This window comes from Tupaia chinensis, unplaced genomic scaffold, assembly GCF_000334495.1.
Source record: "Tupaia chinensis unplaced genomic scaffold, TupChi_1.0 Scaffold000706_1, whole genome shotgun sequence".
Taxonomy (NCBI): Eukaryota; Metazoa; Chordata; class Mammalia; order Scandentia; family Tupaiidae; genus Tupaia; species Tupaia belangeri.
In genome coordinates, this window is record NW_006160229.1 from 5,205,246 (window position 1) to 5,218,204 (window position 12,959).

The window sequence follows — 12,959 nt, forward strand, 5'->3', positions numbered from 1 at the left end:
GGGGGTGGGGGGGAGGGATGGCCATACCACAAACCCTTCTCTTCCATTCTCCTCTTGGGATTTTGGGCACACATGCACGCACACATGCATGGCATGAGTTTTAAGCCTCTAGGCCCAGGACTTGAACCATAGTTGACTATGTGGGAGTCCAACAATGTAACCATTATGCTGTCTGCTGGTTCCTATTTGAAGGTTTCTGAGGAACCTTCATATTGTTCTCCACAGTGATTGTACTAATTTACATTCCAACCAACAGTGTTTTTATTTTTATTTTTATTTTTTTGAAGAGGTTTTTGCTATAGGGCACGCACTTGTCAGAAAGACAGAGAGAGACAGAGAGATAGAAAGCCAGAAATCACCCCCCAGTGGGGATGGCCACGCCGCAATTCCTTCTTCTCTATTCTCCTCTTGGGATCTTAGGCATGCATGCACATGTGCCTGGTGTGAGTTTAAGCCACTGGGTTCGGGTTTGGAACTCGAACCGTGGTTGGCTACATGGGAGTTCAGCGACATAGCCATTACGCTAACTGCTGGTCTCCAACCAACAGTGTTCTTACAACAGTGTCTCTTTTCACTGGAGACTCACCAGCACTTATTATTCTTTTTTTTTTTTTTTAATCTTAGCCTTTCTGACTGGTGTTAAGTGGTATCTCATTGTGATTTTGATTTGAATTTACGTTATAAGAGATGTAGAACATTGTTTTTACGTGCTTTTTGGCCATTCATATGTCTTCCTTGTGGAATTGTCTGTTCAGCTTATTTGCCCACCTTTTTTTTTTTAAAGAATTATTTATTTATTTATTTATTTCCATTTGTTATTGTTAGTTTTTTTTATTTGATGAGAGAGAGAGAGAGAGAAAGGGAAAGTGAGAAAGCAAGCCACCAGGTCTGGGACTTGAACCATGGTTGGCCATGTGGGAATCCAGCGCCCTTATCCACCACACAACCTCCTGGTGGCCCCCTATTTGCCCATCTTTTTATTGGATTGTCTATTTTTTGAAAGTGAGTTCCTTGTTTTTTTTGCATGAGTTCCTTGTATAGTCTGTTTATCAGTCCTTTATTTGGGGCATAGCTTGCAAATATATCCTCCCACTCCAAGAGTTGTCTTCTCACCCTAATCATTGTTTCCTTTGCTGTGCAGTAGCTTTTTAGCCTGATGTACTCACACTTGTCTATCTTTAAGATTATTACCTATACATTTGGGGTCTTATTTAAGAATTCTTTGCCTACGCCGGTGTCTCCAAGAGTCTCCCCTGCATTTTCCACCAGTAGTTTAAGGTTTTATGTTTGGATCCTTGATTCATTTTGAGTTGATTTTTGTTAGTGGTGAGAAATAGGGGTCCAGTGTCTTTTTTCTGCAAGTGGATATTGAGTCCGGCACTATTTGTTGAAGATATTTTCTTTTCCTCACAGGATTGCTGGAAATCAGTTGTCTATATGTTTCATGCTTTATTTCTGGGTTCTCAATTCTTTTTTATTATTTTAAGAAATATTTTATTTAACTTTATTTATTTACTTTTAAAAAAATTTGACCAGGCATGGGGAGAGAGAGCGAGAGCAAGAGCGAGAGCGAAAGAGAAAGAGAAGAGAGGGAAAGTGAGAAAGCAAGCCGCTAGGTCCAGGACTTGAACCGTGGCTGGCCATGTGGGAGTCCAGCACCCCTAACCACCACACCACCTGCTGGCCTCTCTGGGTTCTCTATTCTGTTTCATTAGTCCACGTGCCTATTTTTTTGTGTGCAAATACTGTGCTGTTTTGATTGTCACAGCTTTGTAATATATTTTGAGGTCAGAAAGTGAGATGCCTTTTACTTCATTCTTTTTATACAGTATCGCTTTGGTGATATGGGCCTTTTATGATTATTCTTTTCTCCTATTTTTTTCTATTTCTGAAGGAATATCTCTGGTAGTTTGATTGAAATTGCATTGAATTTGTAAATTAATTTGGGTAGGATTGGTGTTTTGATTATATTAAATCTTCCAATCCAAGAACATGGGATGTGTTTCTACTTATTTGTATCATTTTCAATTTATTTTATAAGTTTTGCATAGTTTTCCTTGTAGAGATCTCTCACTTATTTGGTTAGGTTTATTCCTAGGTATTTTTTTTGTGTGTGTGTGTGTGGTTATTGTGAATGGGATTGCTTTCTTCAGTTCTACCTCAGTTTGTTTACTGTTGGTATACAGAAATGCTATAGGTTTTCCTATGTTGATTTTGTATCCTGCCACTTTACTGCATTCATTTATCACTTCCAGGAGTTGTTGTTTTGTGTGTGTGTTTGTGTGTGTGTGTGTGTGTATTCTTTTGGATTTTTTTATATATAGAATCATATCATCTGTAAATAGAGATGATTTCACTTCTTCTTTTCTTATTTGAATGCTTTTTCTTTTCTTTTCTTTTCTTTTCTTTTCTTTTCTTTTCTTTTCTTTTCTTTTCTTTTCTTTTCTTTTCTTTTCTTTTCTTTTCTTTTCTTTTCTTTTCTTTTCTTTTCTTTTCTTTTCTTTTCTTTTCTTTTCTTTTCTTTTCTTTTCTTTTCTTTTCTTTTAGTCTTATCTTGTTCCAATTTTCAGTAAGATGTTAGCTATGGATTTATCATAGATTGCTTTTATTGTGTTGAGGAATGTCCCTTCTATGCCAATTTTGCTGCCAGTCTTAATCACGAAGGGATGTTGTATTTAATTGAATCCTTTTTCTGCATCTATTGATATGATCATATCATTTTTATCTTTCCTTCTGTTAATATGACATGTTACATTTATTATTTTGCATATGTTGAACCACTCTTGCATCCATGGAATAAAGCCTACCTGGTCATAGTGTGTAGTTTGTTTTTTTTTTTAATGTGTTGTTGGATGCAATTTGCTAGTATCTTGTTGAGAATTTTTGCATCTGCATTCATCAGGGATATTGGTCTGTAGTTTTCTTTTTTCTGTTGTTATGTCCTTGTCTGTTTTGGGGATCAGGAAGATGCAGAGTTCATAGAATGGATTTAAGAGAGTTTCCTTCTTTTGGACCTTTAGAAATAGTTTGAGGAGAATTGGGGTTAGTTTTCCTTTAAAAGTTTTGTAGTATTGGGACCAGCAGTTAGCGTAATGGCTGTGTCGCTGGACTCCCATGTAGTCGACCGCGGTTCGCGTCCCGGACCCGGTGGCTTAAAACTCACACCGGGCTCGTGTGCGTAATGGTCACGCCGCAATCCCTTCTCCTCCATTCTCCTCTCGGGATCTTGGGCACGTACGCACACGCGCCCGGCGTGAGTTTTAAGCCACCGGGTCCGGGACGCGAACCGCGGTCAACTACATGGGAGTCCAGCGACACAGCCATTACGCTAACTGCTGGTTCCCAAGAAAAAAAAAAGTTTTGTAGTACTGGGAAGAGAAGCCTTTGGACCTAGGCTTTTCTTTTTGGGAGGCTATTTATTACTAATTAAATCTCTCTGCTTGTTATTCATCTAGTCAAGCTTTCAGTTTCTTCCTGGTTTGATCTTGGTAAGCTATACATGTACAGAAATTTGTCCATCTCATCTAGGTTTTCCTGTTTGTTGGGGTATAATCACTCATAGTATTCTCTCATGATCTTTTGTTTTTTTTCTGTTATGTTTATTGTAATATCACCTGTTTTGTTGCTGATTTATCTGGTTCCTTTTTCTGTTCTTCTTGATTAATCCAGCTAACAGTGTGTCAAATTTTTTAAAATTTATTTTCTCCAAAAACCAGCTTTGGGTTTCATTTGTGTTCTGTATAGTTCTCTTCTGCTCGAATCATTATTATTATTTCTTTTCTCTCAATATTTTTGTTGTTGTTTGTGGTGTTTATCCAGTTCCCTGAGATGTGTCATTAGTTTGTCTATTTGCCACCAATTTTTTTTCTTATATGCATTAATTGTTATGCACTTCCCGCTTATGACTGCTTTTGCAATGTCCCATAGGTTATGCAAACTCATTCGTTCATTATTGCCGGCTTAAAGGAATTTTTTGGTCTGAGTATTAATTTCTTCAGTGATTGTGAAGTCATTTAGGAGTAGGTTGTTTAGTTTCCATGTGTTTGTGTATTTTCGAGAGTTCTTTCTGTAGTTGATTTTGTTTGATTCCATTGTGGTCAGAAAAGATGCTGGATATAGTTCCTATACATTTGAACCTGTACAGGCTTGTTTTGTGCCCTATCATGTGATCAGTCTTCAAAAACGTTCTACCTAGAGGTTAGAAAAATGTGTATTTTTTAGTCATTGACAAAAATGTTTTATAGATATGTGTCAAGTTCATTTTATTTATGGTATCATTTAGATTGTGTATCTCTTTGCTTGTTTATTTTGTCCAAATGATCTGTCCAGAGGAGACAGTGAAGTCTCCAAAATAATTATTGTGTTTCCGTCCATCTCTCTTTTTAGATCTAACAGTCTCTCACGTATTTGGGTGCTCCAGTGTTGGGTGCATAGATATTTATAAGTATTACATCTTCTTGGTGTCATTATTTATTTTGAATGTAGGCATTCACAGTTACATATATTTTCCTTTATTAAATACTTCAGCTGCATCTTATACGTCTTTGCATGTAGTATTTTCATTTTAATTCATCTCAAAGTAGTTTCTAATTTCTTTTGTAAGGTTCCATCACTGGATTAATTTCAGAGAACATCGATATTTCCAGTTTCTGAGGAATAGAGGAACTGAAAGTAGACAACAGTGGTGGGGATTAGTGACTATAATTTAACCCCTAACTTTTGAAGTCACTCTGTGTCCTGTGTCCTTCTAAGCTAGTGATTCTTAACTGGGAGTGATATCACCCTTCAAGTGACATTTGGAAATGTCTGGAAAGATTTTTTATTTTAACTGAGGTAGGGGAGTTTGATGCATCTGGCATCTGGTGGATATAGGCCGTGGATGTTGCTAAATCTCCTAGAATGCACAGGACATTCCCTCACAACAAAGAATGATGTGGTCTGGAATTTCAGTAGTGCTGCCATTGAGAAACCCTTTTTTAACCCCTTAAAACTGGCAGGGCTGTTTCCTACTCAGCCAGCAGCTACCTGTACAGTGTGTCACTACTGCCTCACAATGGTCTCTGAGGTAGATGAAATATCACAATCTGAGGTGAGGCAAGGGAAGCCTTGTAACTAAAGCAACCTGTTAGTAGCAGAGTCAGGGCTATCACCATCTAGTCCAGCTGTTTCCCTGAAAGCCCACAGTCACCTGGGATTCCACTTTATTCGACCACTCCACCTTTCAAAAGCAAGTCATCATGCACTGTCTTGTGAGTATCTGTCTGCGGTATTGGTACATATTGGTAGACCTGTGCACTTTTTCTGGCTAGGAACGCTTCACTCTGTCTTGTAATCCCTTTTCAAGTGTCTCTCTCTCTGCAAAAGAGTGGAAGTCAATTTTTGTTGAATGAATTAGAAGATAGAAAATACACTGAAATGCTAACTTGGTCATCTCTAAGAGCTTCAAATGAAGGTTGTACCTGGTCCTAGAAGAGGCTGGGAAATCAGTATGACTTTAGAACTGCCAGGAAAAGAGAAATTGATGACCCATATGTTGGTAGTATTGCCTATAGGATTTTAACCTTCATTAAAAGTCCACATTTTTTAAAAAAGATTTATTTATTTATTTATTTATTTATTTATTTATTTATTTTAATTTGACCAGACACAGTCCAGCATCTTAACCACCATGCCTGCTGGCCCCCTAAAAGTTCATTTTTAACTCTGCTTAAAAATTCACTGTATTTTCAGATTTCATTCCCTAAAGGTCTTATTGGAAACATAACTTAAACAAAAATATTTTGTGATATTTTATATCACAATTATTCTTAAATTATTGTAATACTGACTTTTAAAATTAATTTTCTTAATTAATTTCTTTATTAATTTATCTATTATATATATATAGATAGAGAAGTTGAGCAAGAGAGAGAGAATATTATCCTCCGTAGGGTCTGGTCATGCCACAGTCATCTTCCTCCAGCCATCTGTATCTTGGGCACTCACCCCTGTGCTTGATGTGTTTCAGGAAGACTGGGCAGGGGATTCAAACTGCTTTTGCCATGTGTTATCTGACTTATCTTGAGCAGTGCCTTGCTGCTGTGCCATGGAGCTAGCCTGCGACATTGAATCTTTGTATCTTTTTTTTCTTTTAAGGGAGAGATATTTTGCTATAGGGTGCATGCACTCACCAGAGATACAGAGAGTCAGAGAGACAAAAACTGAGAAATCACCCCCCAGGGAGAATGGCCATGCTGCAATCCCTTCTCCTCCATTCTCCTCTTGGGATCTTGGGCACGCACACACACATGCCCAGTGTGAGTTTAAGCCATCGGGTCCAGGACTTGAACCTTAGTCCAGTACATGGGAGTCCAGAGATGTAACCATTATGCTGTCTGCTGGTCCCAGAATCTTTATGTATTAAGTAGCTAGCCTCAATGTTCTTATCCATTAAATGGGGATGATGATCCTTTGTATACTGAGACCCATCCCGAGGACAAAGTTATTTAAAGTTCATGAAAGCATTTTGAACAGTACTGTGTAAATGAAATGTCCAGCTATGGGTAACTATGAAAAACTTTGTTTTTGAGTTATACAATATAACCAATTATCATATATTATTATGTATTATTAAAATCACTTGCCAGATTGAAACAAAGGGTATTCAGAGTTTGTGCTCCTTACTTACAGTACTAGCCTAATAAGACTCTTTCCCTCCTGGTCATTTGCTTCAAATACTTAAAACTATGTGTATATATATTGTTTATTTTGCTATAGGGTGTGTGTGCTCGCCAGAGAGACAGAAAGACAGAAAGTGAGAAATCACCCCTGGGGAGATGGCCATGCTGCAATCCCTTCTCCTCCATTCTCTTCTTGGGATCTTGGGCACACACACACATGCACCCGGCATGACTTTTAAACGTCTGGGTCTGGGACTCAAACCATGGTTGACTACATGGGAGTCCAGTGACATAACCATTACACCATCTGATGGTCCCTAAAACTATATTTTATCTTGGACTGTCTTGACAATTATAATACCCTGTACTTTGTTTCTCCATAGGTGTTGCAGAACATCTTGGACACTGAAAAAGAGTATGCTAAGGAACTTCAGAATCTTCTTGTTACTTACTTAAGACCCTTGCAATCCCATAACAAGTAAGGTTTTTATTTTAAATCTCTCACTAAATAAAGCAAGATAATGTTGGCATATGGAACCACTACTCTTATGCACAGAATAATTGATTTTGCCCTTTAGCAGAATTTCCACAGATCACAGGTTGTTGAAGAACATGGTCAAGGCAATAGAAATTATGCAAGGTGATGATTTTGGAGAGCTTTGCTTTATTTCACTTCTGGCTGTGGAAGGAATGAGCAGATCTGGTTTCCTGCCTGTTACAATTTATACATTGCATGTTTTTAAAGCATTGTGTCTGGTTTTATTGGGTTGTTTGAAAAGTCATGTCTGGTTTTATTGGGTTGTTTGAAAAGTCACGAGGTTTTTTTTCTATGTAAAAATGCATCATGACTTTTCTGACAACTCAGTACCCTACAGAGAAAGAACTCCCTGGTGCTTTTATTCAGAAAGCATATAAACTGGAAATTCATATGCTCACTTTGACCTTTGCTTGCCCGGGTGGAACCTCTTTCCCATGCTCTGTCACACTGGGCGCGTGTGCGTGCGTGCCCAAGATCCCAAGAGGAGAGTGGAGGAGAAGGGATTGTGGCATGACCATCTCCTCCAGGGAGTGATTTCTCACTTTCTGTTTCTCTGTCTCTGGTGAGCACACATGCCCTGTAGCAAAAATCTCTCAAAAAAAAGGAAGAAAAGAAATGAAAAGAAGAAAAGAAAAGGGGAGAGGTGGAGAGAGAGAGAGAAGGAGGGGAGAGATAGAGAGAACTAGAGAGAAAGTGAGTGTGAAATCACTCCCAGGGGATGCCACAGTCCCCTCTATTCCAGTCTCCTCTGGGATTTTGGGCACACACACACACACACATGCTCGATGTGTTTTTCAAGCTGGGTCCTGGACTCGAACCAAGCTGTCACCCATGTTGGATCCAGCCACTGTAACCTCCACTCCTCCAACTGGCCCTAAAACCTTATTCATGTCTTAGAAATCTGAAGTGGTGGGAACCAGCAGTTAGCGTAATGGCTATGTTGCTGGACTCCCACGTAGTCAACCGCGGTTCGTGTCCCGGACCCGGTGGCTTAAAACTCACGCCGGTCGCGTGTGCGTGCGTGCCCAAGATCCCGAGAGGAGAATGGAGGAGAAGGGATTGCGGCATGGCCATCCCCCCGGGGGATGATTTCTCACTTTCTGTCTCTATGTCTCTGTCTGTCTGGTGAGCGTACGCGCCCTATAGCGAAAACCTTCCCCCCCGCCCCCCAAAATATCTGAAGTGGTTGTCTAAGGCTTGAATTGAAAACTATTGGATGGTCAGAAAAGTCACGATGTATTTTTCTGCGTTTTCTATGCAAAAATGCACCATGACTTTACTGATGACCCAGTGAATTTTCATGAAAGAAAACGTTGACCATCCACTTTTTTATTCTTGAAGGCACAGCATATTTAGAAATGTAGCTAACTGTATTTATCTGTGTTTTTATTTTAATTGATTAAATTTCACTGGAAAGCATAACCTTTAGGCCAAATAGAAAATTTAGCAATCAGCCCATATAATGGAGAACAAAAGTTTCCTCTTTTCTCTCAGAGTTTACTTCTGCTAGGTAGTTTGAATGATCAGCTTAAGGCTTAAGTAAGTTTAATATATTTCACTTTTTTTTTAAACTTTTTGCAAATCATGTTTGCTTAAATAATGTTTTACCAAATTTTCCACTTGGTTACTTGATTATTTGGTGCTATGGGAATCTGTCTTCAGTATGACAGGGTTTTGTATTCCTATGTTGTAAGAGTTTAAACATGATCAACAACAAAGTGTTTTTTGTTATCATGTGAAATTGGAGTATTCTGTGAAGCACAGTTCTTAGAGATGAATGGAGCCTCAGTAAATCATTGGGTCTAGTGCCCTGGGAGAAATGACTGTCTTCACTGAATAGATAAGAAACTGAAGTCCAGAGTTTACTGCTTTGCCCGGCACCCAGCCAGTAAATGGCCAGGCTGGATCCACTGCCTGCTGCCACTCAGTGAAATGTGCTTTCTGTTTTCTGGTGACAGGCAGAGGAGGGGAAAACTGAAGTGGTAACCCTGAGAACAGAGATGGGAAGACTTTAAATGAAGGAGGGACTAATTAGCAATCAAAAGACAGTGAGAGGAAAGGAAAGGAAGAGAGCCAGGGCAGAGGAGGTGAGAGACCCTGAGTCAGACCTGCAGCGTTTCTAAAGAAATTCAGAATGCCATTACAGTACATTTCCAGTAGTCTCTGTCTTGTTGATCCCTAACCAGGCTGTCTATTGTCTCATTCTGAAGTGGGTGAATAATCCCCCAGTCAGGTTCTAGTAAGCCCTCCACTCAACTCGGGTTCTTGCTGCAATGAGAAAGCAACAGCTAGGGAAGCCGACTGGCTGAAAGTTTCGTTTTTGACACCCATAGTAGGGGTTTTCCAACTTGCGGTTCAGAAGGGCATTAAAGCACTGGAACTGGGAGCTTTTTATATTCTAGGGGTTACTGGTAATGTTTGTTTGGGTCTTCCCTTTCTTTATCAGTCAGCAAAAAGTATTCTTTTGAAAATATTCCCCTAATATTATTGTGTGCTTCAAGAGAATGACTGTGGCAAACACTTTTTTTTTTTTTAAAGCAAATCTTAAGAAAAAAATTTTTTTCTCAAAAAATGGTAAAGAGCATAAACACTGGAGATAGAAAGTTTGAGTTCGATTCTGTCTTTGCCATTCACTGGCTTTGTGACTTTGATTGATCGCCTCACTTCTCTGTGCCTGAATGTCCTCACTTCTAATAGTGTTGTAAGGTTAAAATGAGTTCTTATTTGTAAAGTTCTTGCACAAGGTGTTTGGTGCTGAATGAGGATTGACTGTTTACTGCTTGCTAGGGGAAGAATGGGTAAGAATACTCATCATGCAGTGGCCCTGAGCATGTGGTGTAGTGACTAAGGCACTGGACTCCCACATGGCTGATTGTGGTTTGAACCCTGGACCCAGTGACTTCAAAAGCACGCCAGGCACATGTGCACGTGTGCCCAAAATCCTGAGAGGAGAATGGAGAAGAAGGGATTGTGGTGTGATCATCCCCTGAAGGGTGTGATTTCTCACTTTACCCCTCACTATTTCTGTCTCCAGCAAGCATGTACACCCTAGGGCAAAAATCTTAAAAAAAATTTGTTCAGTTTAACTCCTCTCTACTCCAAAGCAGATTAAACAAAATTTAGGTACTATTTTCTTTGCTCCTACTTTGTCTCATTAACATTTTCTGTAGTTGATTTTGTAGTATTTTCATTCAGGAGAAAGCTGGTTTTGTTTTATGAATTATATGAACATATATACTATCTTTCAATTACTTTTCCAGTTTCTCTGGAGGAGAGTGCTCAAACGTTTGTTTGTTTGTTTTTAGAGAAATTTTTCCTATAGGGTGCATGCACTCATCAGAGAGACAAAAAGGGACAGAGATACAGAAAAAGACAGAGTGACAGAAAGCAAAACATCACTCACCAGGGGGGATGGCCACCCTGCAATCCCTTCTACTCCATTCTCCTCTCAGGATCTTTGGCACACATGTACGTGCCCCTGGCGTGAGTTTCAAGCCACTAGATCTAGAACTTGAACCGCGGTTGACTATATGGGAGTCCAGTGACATAACCATTATGCCATCTGCTTGTCTCCAAAATGTTTATACTCTTATTCTTAGCTATGATGTATTTTATTTATTTAGATGCTTAGACATTAAACACTTGTTACTAATTCATTTATTGCTTTATAGAATACCCAAATGTCTCTCATGACCTCTCAATTTTTTAAAGGATATATACTTATTAAAGTAAAGGAAGTCAAGGAAAGAAACTTAAGTAAGTTGCTTCAGACCATAGAGTTGCTGTAAACAAGAAAGCAAAATACAGGGATTGCTTCTCTTGCATTTGCCAGATTTTACCAAACCATCGGCTAAGTAGACTAGAGATAGCTAACTAAAGTCATCCTCAAGTTCAATGAACTAAAACTACATATGTTTTTTCAGTCTAAGTACTGTGGAGTTCACATCTTTACTGGGAAACTTCGAAGAAGTGTGCACATTTCAACAAACCCTCTGCCAAGCCTTGGAGGAATGTTCAAAGTAAGTGTGGCATATTTCTGGTAAGGTAGCCAGCAACATTGCTGTTTGCATCTTGTTTTCATTTTTAACTGTTGTCTTAGAGAAGTGCCCTTGACTTTATGTATCTGTTATAGCTTTGATGCCTTGTCTAGAACAAAGTAACAATACAGAAAATGCATTCTGTGGTGATGTTCACAGTGTCAGACCACTTGCCCTGTACCAGGGCTGTATATCTAATAAAGTATCTATGAATTCAGTTAAAAATCACATCAATTTATTGCTTCTGGTCAGTATAAAAGACACATAAGGTCTTAATGACCCATGGATGATGCCTTCAGCATCAATTAGATATTTTCTTTTGTACATTACAAATTACTTACAAAAAGGCCTTTTAGATTATTCTTTCAGTTTCACAAGTTTGTTTTATTTTAATCACTCCTGGTTGTATCTATTACATTTAATTAAGAATTGAAACACATAGAAAGTAGAGGAAGAAAACATATCTTTTTTTTTGGTGTTTTTTTTTTTCTTTTTTTCCCATAGGGTACATGTGTGTGCCAGAGAGAGACAGAAAGAGGTTGAAAGTGAGAAATCAACCAGCAGTGGGGATGGCCATGCTACAATCCCTTCTCCTCTATTCTCCTCTTGGGATTTTGGGCACGCATGCACACAAGCCCAGTGTAATTTTCAAGTCAGCAGGTCTAGGACTTCGACCATGGTTGGCCATGTGGGAGTCCAGCGCCTTGACCACAATGCCACCTCCTCGTCTGAGAAAAGTATCTTTATGTGAATCATAACAGACTTGTGATGGTTAGCTAGATTGTTGAGGTATTCATAACTAAAGCAAAAACTGTAATGATCATCAGGTAATACATAATACTTTTGTATCAAGATTAATTTTCTTTTTTTGTTTTTAAAGATAGGTTTTTGCTATGGGTGCGTGCACTCGCCAGAGAGACAGAGAGACAGGAGGAATGACCACACCACAATCCTTTCTCCTCTAGTCTCCTCTCCTCTTGGGATTTTGGACACACACACATATGTGCCCAGCATGAGTTTTTTTTTTTTTTTTTTTTTTTTCCTGGTTTTTTTTTTCCCTGAGTTTTTAAATGCTGGAGTACCTCAAGGTTTAGCTCTTCGTCCTCCTCTTTCCTTTTAATCTATTTGTTCCCATTCAGCTTCAGGGCTTTAAATACCATCTCAGTGATAGTTAGTCCCAAATTTATATCACCTGCTCACACCTCACTCCTGAACTTGACTCTTATTTCCAATGATCTCCGCATCTCATAAATCTCTCATGTTTTGCATGCATAAAACTGAACATCTGTCCTCCTCCCGGTCCCCCAGCATGAGTTTTAAGCTGCCGGGTCTGGGACTTGAACTGCGGTTGGCTATGTAGGAGTTCAGCTACATAACCATTACAACATCTACTTGTCCAGCAAGATTAATGTTTAAGCAATGTATCTTGGAGAAGTTGGCAACCTTTATCTCTATAGGGAAATTGGCATGATTGCCTGTTTCTTAAGCTTGCGGGGACATGGGTGATTTTCTTGAGCTTGATAGGACAGGGAGGAAGATAGAAAGAACCCACTGTAGAGAGTCTTGAAGCCCCTTCAAATGCCAGTAGGATCTAGGTGATTGATGTGAAAGATGTTCACTAAGCAAGAATAGCAAATCATAAAGTAGATACACAATTTTTATATTTTCCCCTTTAATGAGGGAAAATGTAAAAAAAAAGTAAGGAATATGGTAAAACTGTTATTG

General features: G+C 38.9%; 1 protein-coding gene across 1 annotated transcript in view; it reads left to right on the plus strand.

The window, feature by feature from the left end:
- Positions 1 to 12,959, plus strand: part of ARHGEF6 (Rac/Cdc42 guanine nucleotide exchange factor 6) — a 146,898-nt gene that overhangs the window by 78,477 nt on the left and 55,462 nt on the right. Inside the window, 2 exon segments of the mRNA XM_006172377.3 lie at positions 7,043 to 7,137; positions 11,121 to 11,216. Coding sequence (XP_006172439.3) covers positions 7,043 to 7,137; positions 11,121 to 11,216 — 191 coding nt within the window.